This window comes from Chiroxiphia lanceolata, chromosome 4 (genome assembly GCF_009829145.1).
Source record: "Chiroxiphia lanceolata isolate bChiLan1 chromosome 4, bChiLan1.pri, whole genome shotgun sequence".
NCBI lineage: Eukaryota > Metazoa > Chordata > Aves > Passeriformes > Pipridae > Chiroxiphia > Chiroxiphia lanceolata.
Genome location: NC_045640.1, coordinates 19,199,589 through 19,221,501, shown reverse-complemented (window position 1 = coordinate 19,221,501; position 21,913 = coordinate 19,199,589). Strand labels below are relative to the sequence as shown.

The 21,913-nt window shown below is 38.5% G+C and overlaps 1 protein-coding gene across 1 annotated transcript in view; it reads left to right on the top strand.

Moving 5' to 3' along the window:
* The window catches only part of DHX15 (DEAH-box helicase 15), a 47,803-nt gene extending 26,671 nt beyond the window's left edge, over nt 1-21,132 (top strand). Inside the window, exons 7-14 of the mRNA XM_032685053.1 lie at nt 171-257; nt 1,798-1,947; nt 2,106-2,214; nt 3,325-3,516; nt 6,535-6,657; nt 8,754-8,944; nt 14,043-14,212; nt 15,385-21,132. Coding sequence (XP_032540944.1) covers nt 171-257; nt 1,798-1,947; nt 2,106-2,214; nt 3,325-3,516; nt 6,535-6,657; nt 8,754-8,944; nt 14,043-14,212; nt 15,385-15,502 — 1,140 coding nt within the window. The 3' untranslated portion in view covers nt 15,503-21,132. The remainder of the gene's footprint in view (nt 1-170; nt 258-1,797; nt 1,948-2,105; nt 2,215-3,324; nt 3,517-6,534; nt 6,658-8,753; nt 8,945-14,042; nt 14,213-15,384) is intronic.
* Nucleotides 21,133-21,913: the final 781 nt, after the last annotated feature.

The following is a 21,913-nucleotide window of genomic DNA, read 5'->3' as shown; positions in this document are numbered from 1 at the left end:
GTTGATTTCAGATCATCCTGTGAAAGTGTTAAAGTGCAGCTCTGGTCATTACTGATGCAGTGAAGGAAAGTTTGCTGAAAATCCTTTGTGCAGAGACAAAATCAGAGCTCTTTATGTTCACAGTGCAGTAGCTTCATTTAATTGTTTGGTTTTTTGGGTTTTCTTGACAGGTGGTTGTGTCCACTAACATTGCTGAGACATCATTAACAATAGATGGTGTTGTGTTTGTGATTGATCCTGGCTTTGCAAAACAGAAGGTAAATGCTATTCTGTCTTCTCTTTCTTTAGATGGTGGAATCTGGTTTGCTCAGGTAGCTGTTCCCTTTGTAGACACCAGGTCTTTTTTCCATTTGAAATCTTAAACTTGGTTGTTGAGTTTTTGTTTTATTTTTAGCCTGCAGGTTTGCATTTAGTCTGCAAATTTTAGATAGAAGAATTTTATTTTAAAAAATAAAAAGAAACGTGAGAACTTAGAATTGGGCCTGGAATGTGGATTTTCTAAATACTTTAGGATGGTTGGTTTTGTACTTTGTGTCTATGCTTGGGAATGCTCAAGTAAAACTAAGAAATTGTATGAAAGTAAGTTAAAACTGGTGCTAGAAGCCTTCTCTTCTTTTAAGTCACTCCAATAGAAAACTCCAGCACTAAAATAAGAAGAAAGAAATGATACATACTGTTTTATATCAGTATTTATCATGTCTTGTTGCAGCAGCCCTGAAGATTGTAATCAAGCTCGTACTGTGATTCTTGGAACATCATAGGATGTTGAGAGGAACAGAAGTAGTTTTCCTATAGTCAACCCAATAACTAAAGAAAGAATAAAATGCATATCATAATCATAATTTAGTTTTTTCACTAACTGTAACTTTCTTTACAACTTGGTTTCTTAGACTTTTTGTTTAACACCAATACACACTGTCAGCCTTTTAAACTTTGGCAAAATGTGGCAGACATACAGCAGAATGTGAGTACAGTAACAGTGCATCTTCATGCACAAGTTTCCATCACCATTTAGGCTGAGTTTTTTTCACAGGTAGTTCTTATACCAGAAGAATACCTTCTGTAGAAAGAACTAAAGTTTTTGTACATATTTTATACTTACACCAGAAAGGTGTTAAAACAGAGACCAAGAACACCTTCAGCTGAAACTACTATCTGATACTGCCTTTTTTTACAGTATATTCCTTTCCATGAGCTCTATTGAGTTGGCAAGGCTGCTGTTTTATCTATGGCTGCAGTGGAAATTTTACAGTAAATACCAGCATGTATTTTTTTACTGTGGCAGTCTGCATGTACCCTTGAAATAGAGTTTTGTTTTGTCATCAGCCTCATTTTTACAGTTCTGTTCAACCTTAATGTTAGATTTTTCTGATCTCTAGAACATGATTATTCAACCTCATAATTACATCAAGACAACTTTTTTTATGGAATTTTTTGAGCATCATGATTGTTTAGCACTCTATAGAACAAATTGGACGTGTTCCTTTTGCCATGAAAATCTTAATCTAAAAATACACGCACTTAAGGAGAACAGGGAGCATGGCAGGAGTTGCTGTTAACAGATGAATAAAAAATGCTGTTCTCTAGACAGTTGTATTTGAAGCTCTCTGTCACTGATCCAGAGCATTTTGTAGCAAGTTTTTTTCTCCTTTCAGATATATACAACTTGTGATTTCCTAGTCAGAAGCTGTGCTTGACAATACATTTAAAGCAGTCTTTATTTTTTCAGATAGTTGTCTTAGCCATGAACTGTTTATTCTTTTCCTTCTTTCCTGCTCTGCTCTCACTTTCAAACAGGTGTACAACCCTCGTATCAGAGTGGAGTCTCTGTTGGTGACTGCGATCAGTAAAGCTTCTGCTCAGCAGCGAGCTGGCCGTGCTGGCCGTACTCGACCAGGCAAGTGCTTCAGGCTCTACACAGAGAAGGCTTACAAAACTGAAATGCAGGTAAGGTCACTTCTTTTACATTACGTTTATAAGCACACCTGATTCAGGTAGTTGAGTGCCATGCTGTTAAACAAAATCAGAATTTGAATGCTTCTGGACTATAAAGGGTTTGGAAGAACCAGTGTTTTGAATTGTCTTTTTTTTCCCCTCCCCCCCAGGACAACACATACCCTGAAATTTTGAGGTCTAACTTAGGATCTGTAGTATTACAGCTCAAGAAGCTTGGTATAGATGATTTGGTGCACTTTGATTTTATGGATCCTCCAGGTATCTATTTCCATCTTTCCAATCTTTATTTTTGTGACTATTTTATATAATGACAACATGGAATAAATTCTTTTACCTTTTCTTTTTCTGTTTTTTTTTTTGTTTTTTTTTTTTTAATTGTAGTCTGTAAGGAATGTCTTTTGTTTATCCTGAAATTCAGTGACCTGTGTCATATTAAAACAAGCTTTTTGTATTTCTGTCTGTGTAAAAGCTTTTAATGGAACCAAGGAATCTACTGAATGCCCCTTGCCTGCAGAGAATAAGAGAAAATTATGGGCATTAGAAAGTCTATTATTTGAAATTCTTTTACTTACCTCCTTGATTACACATTCTAATTGTGTAAAATCGGCTAGTGTTGTTAAAGCTGAATACATGGTTTTGGCTCAAACTATAAAGTTAATGTGTATCTTCTTTCTAAGTGTTAAATGTTCATATATGCTTCCAAAATAACTGGTTTATATTGCTAATTAAAAATGTAGATCGGCCATATATAAATATGTTAGCTAGTTGGTTTTTTCCCCCCTCAAATAAAAATATAACATAGTCTGTAAGCTTTTAAGTAGTTCTATTTTTTTAGAATTCTAGAAGTTCTATAAATTCTGTAATTGAATACTTGAATTTCCTTCTGTTTTATTTTGTGGGTTAATACAGACTCTGTATGAGAAGTGCAGGATTAAGAGAACATTTTTGCTGGCTTCGTGAAAGACTGTAGATACCTAAAGTTGAAATGGTTGAGATTTTAGGGCTGTATTGATCTCTTTGGTATGGAACAAGGGAAAAGGTATCTGCAGGGAGAGGAAGTGATATTACTATGATACTGAGTATATCACAATGCCACTGCTGTCTGAATTTTGAAAAGCAGTAATCTCCAAATATTTAAAGCTTGTGATTAAAGCTTTTTTAAATGAATTTTGTTTCCTCCCCCGCACCCGTATTCATTCACACCTGGATGTGTATTACTGAATTTGGTATCAGTTTTGTGTTTGGATGCTAGTGAATGGAGAACGAAAAAACCCAAAAAGATAGCTTATAATAGTCTGTGCTTCCTCATTTTTTGCTGATTCAGAGCAGTTTGGTTAATGTGCCTACTTACATACTTTTTTCTTTCAGCTCCTGAAACTCTGATGAGAGCCTTAGAGCTTTTAAATTACCTGGCTGCTTTAAATGATGATGGAGACTTGACTGAATTGGGATCCATGATGGCTGAATTTCCATTGGACCCACAGCTGGCTAAAATGGTTATTGCAAGCTGTGACTACAACTGTTCTAATGAGGTCCTATCTATTACTGCCATGTTGTCAGGTAATAGCAGGAAAAGAGATACTAAACAAAATGCAGATCTTCAGTTTGGGGGAAATTTGAGTTTTCCACCTAAAAAAAATCATGTATTTCTAATAAAATTAGAATTGCTTTTTAAAACTTCATATATGGGTTCAGTCATTATAGATTTATGTAGAGATCTTGAACCTAATCACTAGTAATGTTAAGAAATTAAGACACATAAAATGGCTAAAGAGTTTGCTCCTAATATCAGTTAAAAGTGTATGTATTTCAGTTGTTGGGTGGGGGGAGGGAATCAGGGTAATGGAACAGAAATTTCTACTCAGGCTCATAGGCAGGATCAGAAACGTCAGTTCAGCCACTCAGTTTAAGGCAGTGACATCTGTTACGTATTGTGCATTCTTCTGCACTTTGATAAATCTCAGTATTCCCAAAGGGATTACAGTCTAATTTATGTTAAACCACAAGCTTGTACATGAAGTACACTTTTCAGTCATTAAGTGGCAAAACTGGAGAACAGTCATTACTTTTAAAGGGAAAAAAGAAACTTGGGGTGAGGATGTATCTTTATAAGAATTAAGTACACAGCTGTACTTTGCTGCTGTGTCACATGAATAGCTCTGTGTCAGAGCAGAGCTGCTTGCTGAGAGAGCTTGATGGGGAGGAAAATGTTACCACACAAATTTGTATTTAATTTCCTGGTTACATAGAACTGATGTTGATTTATAGTTATAGGTCATAGGACAAGCAACAAATGGGGATGTTCTTACTCCTAAGTACTCTTTTGTCTTTGGGGTGTGCTATTTTACCAGTGCTCTCCACAGCACAGGTGTGCTGCTGACATACTTAACTTGGTTGGATAGAGAAAAAAAACATTTTGACTAAGTGTAAAATCTGTTGCTTCAGTTTAGTCTTACAGTATATATATATGAAAGTTTTTAAGAACAAGATAAAATGTTTGTTGCAGAGTTATCATTGTTCAGACTCAGAGCAGATGGGCAGGGCAGAATCATATTTTTTTTAATTAAATGGTAGGCTTAATTGCGGAGGTGGTGGTAGGTTGGTGCCTGTCTTTCTCTTCCCTTCTCCTGCCAATATCTACTACAGAACAAGTCAGTCTTATATTTTTGTCAGTGGCCTTCAACTGATTTGCCTTACTCCTTTTCCAGTTTACCTTCTCCCAGGTCATGATAGCTTTTTTTGTTTTAAGGCACAATTAATATAATGATTAATAAGGGGGGGGGGATAAAAAATGGATTGAAGATGGTTAATGTGCGTGTTATAACTAACATACTACTCTTAAAGAAACCCCTCACGTAATCCTGGGACTACTTCCCAAAGCAGGCACTTTTTTTATAAACCAGCAGCATAATTATATGTTTTGGTGCCTAAAGTCCTCATAAAGATTGTCAGGCTTTGGATAGTAATCCATGTATTAAGTTTGGACTGAATGGGAAACTAGGTACCAGAAAGGAGCAAAAATAGCTGAATAAATGAGCAGATCAAATGATTGTACTTCATTTTATAAAAGCTTTGGTGTCTTGCTGTGGTATGGAAAGTGCTATTACTTATTCAAAACAGTTAAGACAGTGATAGAATAATTTGGATTTTGCTTTTATTAATCTGAGTTTGAAATTAAAATTATCTCTTTTTTTTAAATGCAGGACCCACTATTCAGGGTGTTTATTTCACACCTGCATTTCCATTTTCTTTAAAGCATTGGTCTTTGTTGATTTGTTACCATGTGATTCACTGTTGCAGTGTGTATTTTTTTTCTCAAGTTCCGTCCAGTATTCAGCTCACATATTTAGTGCTTTGGGGCTTTTATGCAAATTTAAGAATAAAATAAAATAAAACCACATAACACCCCACAAAAAAGCCCTCATCTGATAGATCATATGCAAAGAGATGTTCTCATGAGATTGCTGGGCTTCAGTTATGCGAAAGCTAATGTATTCTCAAACAGATGGAAATAGATAAAGGATTTGTAACATCTTAGCATTAATTTTATTGAAATTTAGCCTCTTAAAAATTACATCTACTTTAAGCACAACTGATTTTTTTTTTTACGCTGTAGATCTCTGTAAAGTGAATCACAGAATGGGTAGGGTTGGAAGGGATCACAGTGGGTCACCTGGTCCAACCTCCCTGCTCCAACAGACCTCTTTTATAAGTACTTTCAAAGTCTCCTGAATTAGTATCAATCTTACAAACTTACTAGAATGTTGACAGACCATTAATTAGGTTGGCTGCAATACTATTTGTGGTCTTTGCTAGTTTGTATTTGAAAAGGAGGTGGAAAAACATGATTTTTGGATTCAAGTCAGACTGAGTCAGATGCATTTAAGAGAATAAAATGATAGGAGAAAGCTCATCATGTTGCATTTTTTTAATATGTTTTTTATTTGAAATAGTGCCAAATGACAGTTTAACCTTCCACCACTACCGCTACCATCACAACCTTTAGACTTATTAATACCTTCATTCACATGTTTCTGTATACCAGTGCTGATAACAATACCATCTGGGAAGAGACTTGACTAGTGTGTTCTGGCTAGTAACAGACCTTTGATAATTACACCTCATGTTTGTTTAGACTGTACTGTGCAGTACAGTTTCAGAACTATCTTCTTTACTCTGTCTGTAGGGGCTTTCTGAAAAAGCAATTTGCAGTTAAAGTGTTTTATTCCATGGGGTACTAGCTCCTGGTAGAGCTATCAGCACTGGATTTGAACTAAGATCTGTTTAGCCTTCCAGCAGGTAATCTTGATGGCCTTCAGACTAGAGATTTTGATGCCTACATATAGTTCTATTAAAATAATCAGGTACTCTGTAGCTTTGAAACCCTCTTGTCTTACAGATGTGGTTAGGTGTTGATGTACCAAATCATGGTAGTAAACAGTCCAAGATGCAGTTGGAGGCCATCCTGCCCTGCCCTATGCTCTGTGAACTGACCTAGCTAGGCCTTGTTCCTCTATCTGTGAATGCGTGACTCATCGATATGGGCGTTTGTGTTGGGCCCATACCAACCTTGTTTAGTCCCACAGTGTTTTGTTCGCCCCACGGAAGCAAAGAAAGCAGCAGATGAAGCCAAGATGAGGTTTGCCCACATAGATGGAGATCATTTGACGTTGCTGAATGTCTACCATGCTTTCAAGCAAAGTAAGTCTGTCTGTTTTGGGAAATTATTTATAATGCTTTGTGCTGTCAACTTTCGTTCCTGGGTTCCAAGGGCAGTTTGGAAGGCTTGGGCTTGGGTTTTATTATTTAAGTTCTACTTGCCTTTGGGGTCAAACAAAACCAAAAAACTACCCAAGAAATCATGTAATGAACTGATGAGCGTGGAGACAAGCCAGGCTTTTAAATCAATGCCGAGTAACCTTGAACAGAAGGAAACAAGTGTTCCTATAATTAAGAAATATTGGAAGTTTATCTGACATTAATTATAAAAAAATCTGCATAATTGCTTAGTGATTTATCAGGGAAAGCAGTGCAGAAATTGGTGTGAATTCAATGCTGTGAATTTGGAGAAGGATATGTTCCTAGAACCAAAACCTTTTTAATCCTAACTTTTTTCTGTGTATGGAATTTAGGGACAATGTGTGGTCCTCCACAGCATAGCTGAAGGATATTTTAGCAGCTTGAAAAAGATAAGAATGAACAGGTAAAGCTAGTTCTCTTAAAAAATGACTACCTAAGTGTCACACTTTTTTTACGTGACTTATGCTGGTGGCCAGTAAAAAGATTACTGTTAACTGCCAGCGAGGTTAAATTACATGCTCCAGTTGCATTTTCCTGTAAGCAAACAGAAAAGCAACAGTTTTTACCTGGAGTAGAAACCCTGCAGCTTAGTGCTCCTTTCTGTTTCAGTTTTGATTTAGAAAATTTGTATTGAAACCTTCTAACACTGTCATCATGTGACAATCCAAAATAAGGATACCTTCAGAGTAAAAGTCCCAACAAATTTATTCCATGTATTTAAAACAATAGCTGAGAAACTTTTGTTAAACACCTGTAAATTGGAGACGTGTTGCTTGTGTTTTTCTGTCAGCTTTTTAGTTAACAAGGATCCAAGATGTCTTGCAAACATCCTGTGTGGGCATGTTTCTGGAAGCTGCTGCTTTCATACTCTGGTTACTGAGGGATGGAATTATTTTGGGAATCATCTTTTGTTCAGTTTTGCTTTGAAATTGTGAATTGATTTTTGGAATCAGAAGATAAAATACTGTTACTGTTTGTATCTAGAACAATATAAAATATTTATGGGTTATCTATGATGCACAGTTCAGGCGGCTCAGAAAGTAACATGCTGTGGTACTTCACTATACAGTAGAATCCTAACTGTACAAGAGCTTCATCATTCATACTTGATTTAACATATATTCTGTAAGATAAAGCACAGAAAGAACTTGGACCTACCTCAAATTACATAACTTTCCTTCTTTTCAATGCAAATTAAGAAAAGTCTCATTCTGTACAGGAGTTGCCTGTCTTAACAAGAACTAAAACTTAAGGTTTTGTTGGATTATTACACTGACAAAGATTAGAAGAGCATTACCTGAAAAGTAACAGAATTGGTAGGGAATGCGAAACATGCAGCTATTTATCCTGACAGCATGGCAGAAACTTGCTGGTTTAGCAGTTTCTTCTTAGAGCCTTCAGCAGTAGGAAGGGTAACATGAGAGTACAGAATTGTGTTACAGTTGCTGTATTTTACCAGCCACCTACATTTACTTAAACCGCTGTGAGGTGCATCACATTAAAAAAGTCTGTATAGCTCTTAGCTGTTACCTGAATGCTTAATTTAAGGGGATTTCATTTGTAAAATACAGCAAAGTTATGTACAATCATCTTGCGTGTTTGCATGCTACAGTTAAAGATTGCAGTGTTCCTTACATAAAGTAATGTTTTTCACTGCAAGTTTGGAAGATGATTTTTTTACTTACAGGGTGTGATTTTTTTGAAATGTCCAAAGTTTAGTGGTGTGTGGTATTTCAGCAGAACATCGGTGATTGTGTGTATGTTGTGTTGGTGAGGAGAAAAAAACTGATTTTTTTTTTGTCCTGACCACACGCCTCCTGAATAGAAAGCAGTTTTGGCAAGTTACCTAATACAGGAAATCAGCTGAACAAACTAAAAGCTGCTGTCATCTATAAAAGTTTATGGATAATTTTTTCTGGTTCATCTGACTGATCAGTTGGTTAGTTGCTATTTTATTTACATGTTCTAATTTTGATTCATGTTTTCTAATGTTGCAGATCATGAGTCGGTTCAGTGGTGTTATGACAACTTCATTAACTACAGGTCCCTGATGTCTGCAGACAATGTACGCCAACAGCTGTCACGAATCATGGATAGATTTAATTTGCCCCGTAGAAGCACAGACTTTACCAGCCGAGACTATTACATCAACATCAGAAAGGCATTAGTTACTGGGTATTTCATGCAGGTATGTGTGTATTCTCATGGGTAACTTAGTTCAGTGTTTATGTGGCTCATAATGTTAGTATGGTTGTTATAATTTGTCAAAACTTAATGAATGTTACTTAAATTATACGTGGCTAACTATATTGCCACCTAGTCTTTGTCAGGTTGCTTGGTTATTACTCAAGTAGCACTAACCAAGACCTGTGGTTGATGTCAGACAGCACAGGCCTGTATTAACTGTTGTAATAGTACTAATTACATAACCAGCACTAAGTACTGTATGTTTGCCTGCCTTCGATTCGGTGTTAGCGATGGATAAATGTGAAATTTCTGTTGGTGATGAATCATCTCTTTACCCTTCATATTTAAATGCAAACTTGAATTCCAGTAAATTTGCCGTAGACAAAGTGAGTAGTAGAATAGTTTAAAACTGTCAGCAGTTCTGTGTATAGTAAAACTCGGGAAAGATAGATATTGACAAGAAGTTAAGTGTCTTGTAAAACTTTCACGGTAAATCTAAAATTTCTTACAGTTTTCATTGTGCAAAACTTTTTTTTAAATTATGTTTCTGTATCACACATCAGAATATGCAAAATATATGTAAAATAGAGCAAAGGTGACGCTTGCAAAATTGCTAAGAAGCTGCTCATTGAAATTAAAATGCATGAGAGAAATACTGCTTTTTCAGTACTTCAGTGCCAGACATAGCCTGTCTTAAGAAGGGAGAGGAATTGGCAAATTGTGCAACTAATATAATGGTACTGTGGTAATAAAATTCAAGAACTAGGTATAGATTATTTATGCAACAGAAGTAGGAGAACTAAGCATACTTTATAGAAACACCTAAATAGGATTAAATACTGTAGCACAGTGTTAGCTCAGGATTGAAGTAAGTCACAGGAGTATGTAACCACTTAATGGTGACTTACCCATGATATTCATGGAAAACTAATCTTAGCTGAAGTAACCGTGTGGTAAAGAGTAAGCAAAAAAAGTTATACTACAGGAAGTATGCTAAGGAAACTTTAAATTGAACAGAAAAAGGGAAGCAAATGACAAAATATCTTAAAGCTGAGTTATCTTTCTCTTAGTGATTTGTTTGTTTGTTTTTTACCAGTTGTCATAAAGAACTTAGATTTTTATCATTGTATTTCCAATCTAGTATTGGAGGTAGAAGAAGAATTGATCATTGAAAATTTACATCAGAATTCAAAGGTGGAAGCAAGTCCTGTGATGTTTTCAAATCACAGAATGGGTCAGGTTGGAAGGGACCACAGTGGGTCATCTGGTCCAACCTTACAACACAAACAGGGTCATCCCAGAGCACATTGCATAGGTTTGCATCCAGATGGTGCTTAAATATCTCCAGTGAGGGAGACTCCACAACCTCTCTGGCCAGTCTGTTCCAGTGCTTGGTCACCTGCACAGTAAAGAAGTTCTTCCTCCTGTTCAGGTGAAACTTCCTGTGCATCAGTTTCTGCTCATTGCCTCTTGTCCTATTGCTCGGCACCACCGAGAAGAGCCTGGCTCCATCCTCTTGACACCTTCCCTTCAGATACTTACAGACATAGATGAGGTCCCCTCTCAGTTGTCTCTTCATGAGGCTGAACAGGCCCAGCTCCCTCAGCCTTTCCTCGTAAGAGAGATGCTCCAGTCCCTTAATTATCTTTGTTGCCCTCTGATGGACTCGGTCCAGGAACTCCATGTCTCTTTTGTACTGGGGAGCCCAGAACTGGACACAGAACTCCAGATGCACATCACTAGGGCTGAGTAGGAGGGGCAAGATCACCTCCCAGGACCTGCTGGCAATGATCTTCCTAAGGTACCCCCGGATGCCACTGGCGTTCTTAGACAAAAATGTATACAGATCAAACTTGGAACCTTTTCTAGAAGATGTGGCTTAGTCAAACACAGGTTATATCATTGTCACTGCAGAGGATAACTTAATTGACCAATACTGTGCAGAAAATTAGATGTCAGATGATTTGCCACTGGTGCATTTAATGGTATTCATTTTACTCTAAGAGTGCAGAGGAATGGTGTAAAACTTTTTAATAGATTCAGAAACACTCTTGTGTGCACTGCAAGCAGAAACTTCAGAAATCCAGGCAAGTGACAGTGCTCCTTTGGTGCATGCTAGTATTCTTTTGTCAGAAAGACAGACAAGGAACAATCTAGACTGTCTGTCAAAACTAACCTGCCAGAATTTGTAACCTTAAATATAAAAAACCTGGATCTTGTGATAGTATTTCTGCTTTTGACCTTTTAAATGCATTTGCATTTACAGTGTTAGACATGTTTGACTAAAGACCCCTTATTGGGCCTCTAGGTTCAATGACATGATAGATAATAAATAATCACAAGCATATTTAAAATTTCAGAGGGGAGAATGTGTAATTTTGACTAAAATTGTGACAAGAACTTGAACTAAAACATTTTCCTGTGGTGGCATGTGCCACTGTTGCCGTCTGGGTTTGTCGTGTTGATAAAAGCGTTATAATTATCTCTTAAGTCATCAGCCAGGTGGGCTTTCTGGGGCTGCATAGTAATCTGTGCAGAGATGAGCTGGCTTGACTCTTGGCCATCCTTTTAGAGTCATGTTTAGGTAGTCTAATTCACAAAAGTTTTAAACTAATGACAGATTCTTTGATGATCTTGGGGTTCAGGTGTGTTCCATAGTATCTTGCTTACTACCACTGCTCATCAAAAAATGAACCCATTTACTAGACATACTCTGTATCATCCTGTGGTTTCTGTGGAAGATCATGGCGTTTTTATACTGTGAAAAACATCACAGAATTGTTGAGGTGGAAGGGCCCTCTGGAGGACACCTGGTCCACCTACCCCTGCATTTGCAGGCACTGGAATTGGTTGCATGCCAGGGTTTCAAAGGAGCATAAGTATGTGTGCTACCTCCCATGTGTCAGTATTCACTCCCTTATGTCACCCTTGGTGCTTGCCTGAGCCATTCTAAATTCTTTCAGCTCAGTGACCTGGCAGGCCACTTATACCTTCAAAGGGGAAGCAAGAATGGGCTCTATCAGCTGTGCTGAAACAGCTCAGGCCAGGAGGGAGCAGGAAAGTGAAGCAGCTGGCACATCACCATGGCTTGCTGTGGAGCCATAGCTTCACTGTGTATTTCTGATAGCATTGCTGTTACTGACCCTGAAATTCTTCACTGATGCACGTGGCAACAGGCACACTTTCTAGAAACATCTAAATAGGATAAATACTGTGGGTCAGTGTTGGCTTGGGATCAAAGTCAGTCACAGTAGTATGTAACCACCTAAAGGTGGCTTAATCCCTGATATCAATGGTCTAAGGAAACATTTTCTTCTTAGTTGGTATTATTCCAATTCTTGTCCTTCCCTGGAAGTTCAGAGGTCTCTGTATGTTTCTGTAGCATTTTTCTTTGAGTAGGCTTAATTAGTTATTTTGGAATCTTTTTACTTAGTTCAGAATAATACAAATTAATCAAGAAATACAACTACACTATCATTATAAGTTACATGGAAAAGGAAATTTATGTATTTGGGAATGGTAGATTATAAGACTTTACTACTTCAGTGCATCTGAGCGAGACTGAGATGCTAAAGGTAAATTGTATTGAATTTTAACAGTGTGCATTTCTAAAATGAAACCTAAATAAATGATTTGTTCTGTCCTTTTCTAGGAAGAACTGGAACAGATAAAGCACTCTGATATTTTTGTATGCATGTGTATTTTGATCTGAAAAATCAAATTGATTTTAAACAGAACATCCTTTGAAAAAAAGCCTAATCCTACAGCATGGTGTGCTGTCTTTGTGCTAGGTCTGTGACAGATGAGTGTCTAGCCTAGTCTGTTTTACAGCTATACTGCTATTTAATTTTGCAAACATTGTATTGAGTTGGATGAAATTAAGCCTAAATTGTTAAAGACAGTGTGTTGTTAATCTCCATTTAAAGGAATCTCTCTTGGCTTCCCAGACTTGAAATAAAGTAGAAGTGTAATCTCTCAAATCTTGGGTGAAAAGATTTGCAGTCTATTGAAATACTTTGTTCTAGTCCTAAAACATATTCTGGATAATAATGTCATAATATATAAAAGATAAGCACACTCAAAGTAAGTAATTCCTTACTAAGGAGTTATTCTAACTTAAAATTTGAGGTAGCTATTGCTTTAGAAGTCCTGAGGTTTTAATTCAATAGGTGGAATTCACTTTTGACTAGGCAAAAAAAAAAAAAAAAGCTATACGTAGAATTAAAAAAAAAAGGGGGGAAGAAAACAAGGGAGTATGCATCTATATTAAAGGAAACCAGCTGATGATGATCTGATCTAAAATGTGTCTTTTTGACATCTTTCAGCCATTGTCCATTCTGTTTAATCTTTCTACAGCATTTGTGTGTGTGTAATGAGTGGAGAGGTTATCTTCAATTTCCAATATCAGAGGGTTAATTTTAGTTACCTGTTCCATTAGATTAGCTGTTTGTACAGAGGATATCCTTCTAAGGATAACTGTCTGCTTTACCTAGCTCATTAAGATTTGGTATCGGAGCATCTCGGCAAGGTAGGCATTATTCCCTTTCACAGAGCAAGGAGCTTAGTCAGAGACAGGTTAATTGATTTTCACCAAGGTCACAGCAAAAGTGTGTTGCTGAACCTACATTTTCCAGCTCTGAAGCTCGTGCTGTAACAAGACCTCTCTCATAAAAGGATAACATTGTGGCTTACTGGTCCCACAGTGGCTACTGCAAATTAAATGTTTGAAGCAGATGCCTGTAGTAGACCACAGTTGGCTTTGTGTGATGTTGCAAACCTGTCCAATTCCATTGCAGTACTTGTGTTTGCATTGCTGTTGTTCCAATAATGATTTTTCTCTTTGGGTGATATCTATTTTTGTATATTGCTTGAATTGTATATTAGAATATACACTTACCATGGCAGTTAGCAAAAACATCTGGCATCTTGATTGTGTCTATAAAAAAACATGAATAGTTGAAGTGGTCAAGTAATGTGCCAAATTTAGAAGGGGTTTGAAAGTTGGGATAGTACGTTTTGTATAGAACACTTAACAATCAGCTTGAAATTGCTTCATTTAAAAATTGCCTGTGGTAATGAAAGAATGTCTTTTAATTTAGGTGGCACATTTGGAGCGAACGGGGCATTACTTAACTGTAAAAGATAACCAGGTAGTGCAGTTGCATCCCTCCACTGTTCTTGATCACAAACCAGAATGGGTGCTGTATAATGAGTTTGTCCTTACAACGAAGAACTACATCCGGACATGTACAGACATCAAGCCAGAATGGTAAGCTGAAGTCTTGCAACAGTTGTGATCTGCTGTACAGCTCTTGTGTTTCTTTTTCATTTTCTTAACTTGAGGTAATTCTTTTCACTCGTGCTGAAACCAGTTTTACTAAAATGGCTTGAGGAATGGCAGTGGCGTGGACTTGAGATATTGCAGATGACTAAAGGTTTTTGTTGTGGGAGATGTGTTTAGAACTCATGGTGCCTGGGCTCTGTATGCAGTGCACAGAGATGCTTGACTTAAAACCAGTTACTTCAGTAAGCCTGTTTGGAAAGATCCTGTCTGGGGATATGTCCAAGCACCCACTTGCATACCTGAGTTAAGAGATTCCAGCAGGTGCCTTTGTTCTCAAGATTCAGGACTTCACTTGTCTGGCTTCTTTCAGAAGGAGCTGAACAGGATTTTGTACTTTCTTAAAATACTAAAGAAAGAGGTGGTAATAGTGGTACAAATTGCCTTGTCATGATATTTATTCCTCAACAAGCGTATATCAAGGAAATAGAGGCCTGAACCTCTGCAGACAAGCAGAGATCTGAAGCATCTTGCCTGTCTTTAAGGTTATACTTAAGCTGCCAAGTTGTAAGCTTTGGGGATATGGGAGGCTCTTCAGTTGCGGAAATTTTACTGTTGTGCAGGAAGAATTTAAAGATTCGTAAGCTGGAAAACGCAGCATATATAGCTTGTAGTATCTTAATGAAAAATGTGGTTCCTTAGAAATGTTTTCTCAACAAATACTGTATAGCATAAAGCAGGTTCCTATGGCCTTAGTTGTATTTTTAAGCTTAAAGCAGCTAAGGCTGAACTGTACTCAGACACAAACTGACGTTTGGGTGGACTTCTGTGGCTGGTGGCCTTGGACATTAGGCAGCAGCTCTGGCTGTGTGGGACACTGTGGCAGGTACTGCAGCAGCAGTGAGGGGCTGTAAGGGGCACATGGCTGCACAGGGCATATCATGAGACTCATGAGTGCTTTTTGCTTTGGACTTGAGCACTTGCACAGGATGGCACTGAGATTTTAGGTGTGTGTGCATGTGTGTAAAATTCAATTAATCTTAGAATCGCAGAATGAGCTGAAAATAATGGATAACCTTTGTTTCCCTCCATTGTAGAATTTCTCTAAAATGCATCTTAAAGTTTTGAGTATCAGTAACAAACTTTTCCTTTTTTGACAGGCTGGTGAAAATTGCCCCTCAATATTATGACATGAGCAATTTTCCACAGTGTGAAGCAAAGAGACAGTTGGATCGCATCATTGCCAAACTTCAGTCCAAGGAATACTCACAGTACTGAATTTATGCTTTGAACTGAAGTTATTCAGAGGACAGCTTTAAGAGATGAAAGGATTCAAAGTTCAAGTTGTGCTCTTCACTTTGGTTCAATAATGGCCTTTATTTGAAAGCTTTTTAATTTTTCTTTACAGTAAATATTCCATTCTGATTTCATAAATTAAACATTTATGCCTCCCTTTTGTGTTGACACTGTAGCTCATACTGGAAAAGCTAATCAATGTTTTGCAGTTTATTGAAAGTAGTTCTATATATAACAATGTTCTAAGCATTTCTTTAGAAATGGTTGAAAATGCTTCTAAAAATGTGATTATCGACCATGGTATGCATGATCGTTGTAATTGTTGACATTCCTTTTAGAAGTTGTGAAATGTTACAACTTGTGCTTCTGTAGACACAATCTTCAGCTTCAGTACAAAGGTACTGACTTCAATAAAGTCTATTTATACTAATTTTGTGCCACAGTATGTCAGTATTTCTATTGTTTTGGTTGAAACATGAGAAGCCATTTAGTCTCCCAGTAAACTGCTGTTTGATTGACATGGCAGTAGTTTAATATTTTAATATTAAAAGTGCGGATGTTTAAGCAGCACAGTGATGATGACATCAGCGTAATGCATACAATGTTGATCCCTTGCAAACTTGTTTAAATTATTTAGGAAAAATGAAATGCATGCAGATGTGTTAGGAGAATGCTTTCTTCAAACATAGCCCTAAATATTTCTTGGACAGAACTGTAGTAATGTGTCCTGTAACGTGGAGTGTCTGTGGCGAGTTAGGAATTGCCCTGCTGGGCAGTGTTCAGGGACCATTGAGGATCGACACAAACAATAGCATAAGCGACACTGTAGGTCAGCTCACACTGCACCGTTGTAATTTTGTACGGCTTTTTGGTGAAATATGATTAGACAGCATTTTCAACTTGGGAAGGCTAATCCCATGAGGAATTTGTAGTAAAATTTGATCAGAGGGCTGGAGCACCTGAGGAGCTCTATGGGGACAGGCTGAGAGAGTTGGCCCTATTTAGCCTTGAGAAGAAAAGGAGGAGACCTTATTGTGGACTTTTAATACTTACAGAGGTTTTGTAAGAATGAGTTGTGGCTTTTTACCAGGGCCTGTAGTGACAGGACGTGGGGCAATGGGTTTACTCGGGCAGAGGGTAGGTTAAGATTAGACATATGGAAGAAATTTGTCACTGTGAAGGTGGTGAGGCGCTGGAACAGGTTTTCCAATGAAGTTGCGGATGCCCAGTCCCTGCAGTGTTCAAGGTCAGTTGGATGGGGCTTTGAGCAACCTGGTCTAGTGGAAGGTGTCCCTGCTCGTGGCAGGAGGGTTGGATCTTTAAGGTCCCTGCCAACCCAAGTCATTCTGTGTTTTAATGTATTTGATCAGATTTCAGTTTTTCCCTACCCCTGGAATACACTGAGCTTTGGTCCTTATAGCAAAGAGAAGCTGGATCAGCTCTTGCTAAAACTGGTTCCCCTAGGAAGAAGGCTGTGTGCTGTCATGCTCTAAGGCTGAAGTAAAAATAGGTTATGTTTGGAGAGCTGGTAACTTAACCTCAGACGAATCTTAAGTACTGATGTTTGGTGTATCCTATTTAAATACTAGCAATGGACTATAAAATTACTTGGAATGGAATAATTTGAGGACTTCCTTAAATTTCAACTTTTTTTTTTTTCTAAAATACCTTTTATATGATGGGGCATAGAGAAGTTTTGAAAACTTTTTGTTAGCAACTAAAACAGTAATTGCGAAGGAAGAAATGTCTGAAGATTAAAATTTGAGTGAGTTTATAATATGCAGTGGGACTTGGGGAGTCTGTCTCAAGTTTGATAAGTGAGTGAGGGAGTGGAGGATCTCCCCAACTTGAGGCATTGTGGAATGGGTCTGGACTCTCCTGCCCTACAAAATCATTTTCAGTAGGAAGGAGGGAGGTTGACTCTGCATAAAGTGTTGAACTGGATGGAGTTTTCTGACTGCAGGTGGAAGAGTTTTTATTTAAAACAGGGATTTTGAACTTCTTAAGCAACTGGATTTCATACTAGTATTCCTAAACATACAAATGTTGGTTTTGCAAATTCCTGCTCTAGGATGACTCAGCCTGGTTTTGCCTGACTTGCTTATCCCCCACTGTGAGGGGGCTGCTTTGTGCAGTGCTGAAAACTGGCCGCTCCCCAGGTAAGAGAATTTCTCTAGGATTTGTCTGCAGCTTTCAGCTGAACGGTGTAGAACCAGCTTCTGCACAGCTTTCCCTAGGTCTAGCAAGGGCCACAAACAACCAGTTGTCTGCATGAAACCCCTCAGGGACCCCAGAACCAGCTGACATAAGCTGCCATAGCCTGGGTCCTTGGGGATGGGGGAGCAGATGGCTATGGCTGTGAGTGGAACTTGACACAGGAGAGACTTTGGCCCTTTTTTTCCTTTTTAAAATTGTCATACCCACAAACTCAGCTTGGGCTGTGACAGCTGACCTGGGATCTTTCACTTTGCTGTGTCTTTGCTACCAGGAATGCAAATACTACTGGCCAAACTCATGTCCTCTGGCAGCTGTGCAGCCCTGACACCTTCCAATTAAGCCAGTGACACCTGTGCAATCCACCTGAAGGCCCAGGGGGGCACCGGTGTCATGGGCTGAATTGGAAGGCTGTCGGTGTCCCAGCTGTCACCGGGGACAGAGCAGGCCCGGTGCCCCCTCCCCTCCTGACAGTGGGAATGCGAGCAATGGGAAACAGCTTACCTGCTGGGACCCCGATGGAATCTGGGGGCTAGTGCTTCAGGAATATACAGAAACCTAGACTTCTGGGGAACCTAGTGGGTTTGGTACTTGCATGACATTAGTGTATCTCTGAAAAACGCTCCCCTTACCGAAGAACTGACAAAGCATTTTCTCCTGGGGACTGCGTGTGTGACACAGAGTCATTCCTTCGCTAAGGCCCGGGGGTGGGAGCGGCTTTGTGCAGGCATGTAGAGTCTGTTCTGTGCCCAGTACTGATCTCAAGTAACTGAGGGTGTTCAAGGGTTCGGGGAGAAACAACACAAACTCACTTAAATCACTGTGGACACCTTAGACTTACTGCAAATCTCACTTTTGATGTAATTTTAGAGCCATATAGCAGTGGGAGGGGAGCCAGGTATCTAAGGAGTTTCTGACCCTCTCTGAAGGAGTAGTGACAGGGATAGCAGGGCTTCTTCAAGCAATGTTTCCTGGGTCTGAAAGGGAAGCTTGTATCAGGAGCCACCTTCTTTGCTGCTGCTGTCTCCGGGGTAGAGCAGATGCATGCAGAGAAGCTTGGGTTTTAGAATAGCCCTGGGTTTTCTTGAGTTCATTGTTGAAAGGTAAAACCTCATTCCCATTTTTCTGATGGGAAAACTGTCAAAAAAGGTTGCCCAGAGGAACAAAAGGAAACCAAGAAAGAGGTGTAGGAATAAGGCTGCTTTATCTATGTGCATGTGAAGGTCACTGCCTCTCTAAAACTGTTACAGATATCCGCAGTCCTGCCCATCATCAGAGCTCTGGCTGCTTATACTGCACAATGCAGTAAAAGGGGGGAAGAGTTGGAAATCAGAAGTTTGTTGGTGTCAAATAGAAATTCAGCTTCCCCTGTTTTTTGTCCTGTGAAATGCCACGACTGACTACAAGACCCTTCCTGCTGGCCTGAGGAGCGAGGGATCCCGGATAAAGTACAGAGCTGCCCCCACCAGCTGCAGCCATTTGCTGTTCAGTGTTCCCTGCCCTACTGATGCCACTTCAGAGCATTCAGACTGCTAGCCAGGGTGTAAGCATTTTTGTTTTGGAGTACTGAGTAATGGCTCCTTAGGATTAGCTGGTTATCTGCTTTAGATTGGTCTAAAAGGTCGTTGTTTACTTACAGTGATCGGAGACATTCTGGTGGTTTTTGAAAACATGTGGTTTGTATATAATAAACTATTTATAGTGTGGGACTTTTGAAAATACAGAATGGGTTAGATGATAGGAAAACAGTACTAAGTGAAAGGGGTATATTTTTTGAAAAGAGGAGAGTCTTCCATCGTAATTGCGCTGCTGTGTAATACCTCAAAGCAGTAAAAGGGCTAATAATTGGTGTGATGTAACAAGTGTATTTAGGTTTGTTAGATACAGAGGTAGTTACTAATGGCTGAGTACATGTGGTTTAGGTATGTATCAGCATTATGGAGACATAAAGAAGTGACAGGTTATACCGTGTTTAGATTTGTAGGGATTTAACAGCAATCAGAATTTTTGTCAGAGAAAAGAAAAAGTGGTGACTCCATGCTTCGCCATGTCCTGATGTCATAACCCCCCCCTGCACTCTTGCTTTTGGGAGATCTCTATGTAGTGCAGTGCAAAAGACAGGCGCTGAAGTTCCTTTAGGGTTTACAGGAGGGTCCCCATTTGTTGTGCTGTGCCCATTCACTGCAGTTGGAGAGCAGTTGGCACGGGCCACTGTGGGTTGGTACGTTCTGTATCGCTTGCATCAGTTTTTCATGACAGAGCAATGCCACCATTTCTGATCCCCACCTGCCTTTTCACATCAGGGCCTGTGACACAGCATTGGTTTGTGATGTGTAATTTTCAACCTGCACTGCTACACAGTGCATACTGGGAACTGCTCGTTATTTGCCATATTAAAGCAAAAATGCTGAAATTAGCTTTCACTATGTAATTTGAAAAGATACCTTAGCAAAAGTCAAAGAGTTTTTCTTCCATCCAGTCAAGCTACAATTATTAATTTGTAATCAGATTGCTCTAGTTCATTTTCTGGTAATATATAGCAATAAAAAGCCATACCACACTATGACAGTAGAAAGCAGAGAGTTATATTCTAAAGTACACAGATTTATTCACTTACTGTAATTTGTAAGGAGTAGACATTTATCTTGGTTTTAGAACAGCTGAAGGTTTTAATAATAAACATAAACATATTTTACTATTAGAAGTATAATCTTACTCTGGTACTCTCTTGACCTTTTAAAATTATTTAACTTCATGACTATGTATGTGACATTAGATTTATGTGAAGCAGAGGGAAAAATGATCTACTTGGTCAACCTAGTTCCTTTTTCTACTAGTACTTCTGACCCTGGTAGCTTTGGTTTGGGATACGTATGCTTCCTAGAACTGTTCCTACAACTGGGTGTTATTCCCCAGTAATACAAATGTGAGATATTTTTGATCTTGAAATGAGCAGCTTTAAAAACAGAATGAAACCGTTATGAGAGTGTTTGCCCCTCTCTTTGCTTTTCCTTTTGCAAATGACAAGCTTGGGCTGCCTCTAATTTGCACTGATGTGTTTGAGATAAGTGGTTGGCATCAAGGAGATCCAAGCTTCCAGTATCAAGGGATTAAACTAAATATGGTAACAGCAGTAAAATAACATTCCTGTAGCAGTGGTAACAAGACTAATTCTGCTGATTGTAGGTGTTATGATTTTGCAGTTTCAACTCAAGTATGGTAGTTTCTCAGGAACACTGAATGTATGTTGGACAGATGATAAAATAATTTTCATTTGTGTACATCTCAGCTCTGAGTGGTTCTTCCAGCTGTGAAAGCTATGCAGTAGTTTTGTTGTACAGAAAAATAAAACATAGCACAAATTAATGTTGATAATAAATATTTCCTGTGGCTTTAAACATATATTATTTTGGGTTGGTCTTATTCTTTCAGCTAAAGTAGGCCTCTTGCCTTCCATTTGAATTCAGTGTTTATTTTGTGAGCATATCACATTAATGTTCCCAGCCTCACTGTTTCTAGCAGCACAAACAATAAACACTTAAGAGCATCGAGTACTTACCAGGCTCCATAGAGTGGAAAACTGCTGGTGGACCTATTTCCTGAATACTTTGTCCATTTAAATATTCAGCTGTGTAGTCAAACCACTTCTGCTTGTATTAGTAACCAGTTTTAACCTCAAAAATATCAACCTTTTCAGCTTTATGAAAATGCAGGTGTTTGTTATCAAAATTCATGTACGATTTTAAAGACTTGCAAACTAAATTTGACCTTTCAAACCTTAGAATGCTATCTTTGAGGTTTTTTCATTTTGCATGTTGAATAACAAGTAACTGATAAGCCTGTACTGTGACAGGGATAGTATTGTTCTTTTAAAGAAATGAATGCCCTGTGAACCTTCCTGAAAGGCTTACAATTTGTTCAGAAAGGCTTAAAAATTTGTAGAGCAGCAGCAGCAGCTTCGACGCAGTGTGAGTCACATGTTCCTCTGAGCATCTCTCTGTCCAAGGGGGCACTGACAGCTTTGTTCCAATGTGTTACACAATATAATGGAAGTAAAACTCAAATTACTGCTACTTCTTCACACTTTAAACAAACAATTTTATTAAGAGCAGAAATCAAATATAAGAACTGGCAAGAATTTAAAATTCCAGTCTTGATGTTCACCATAATATCTACCCT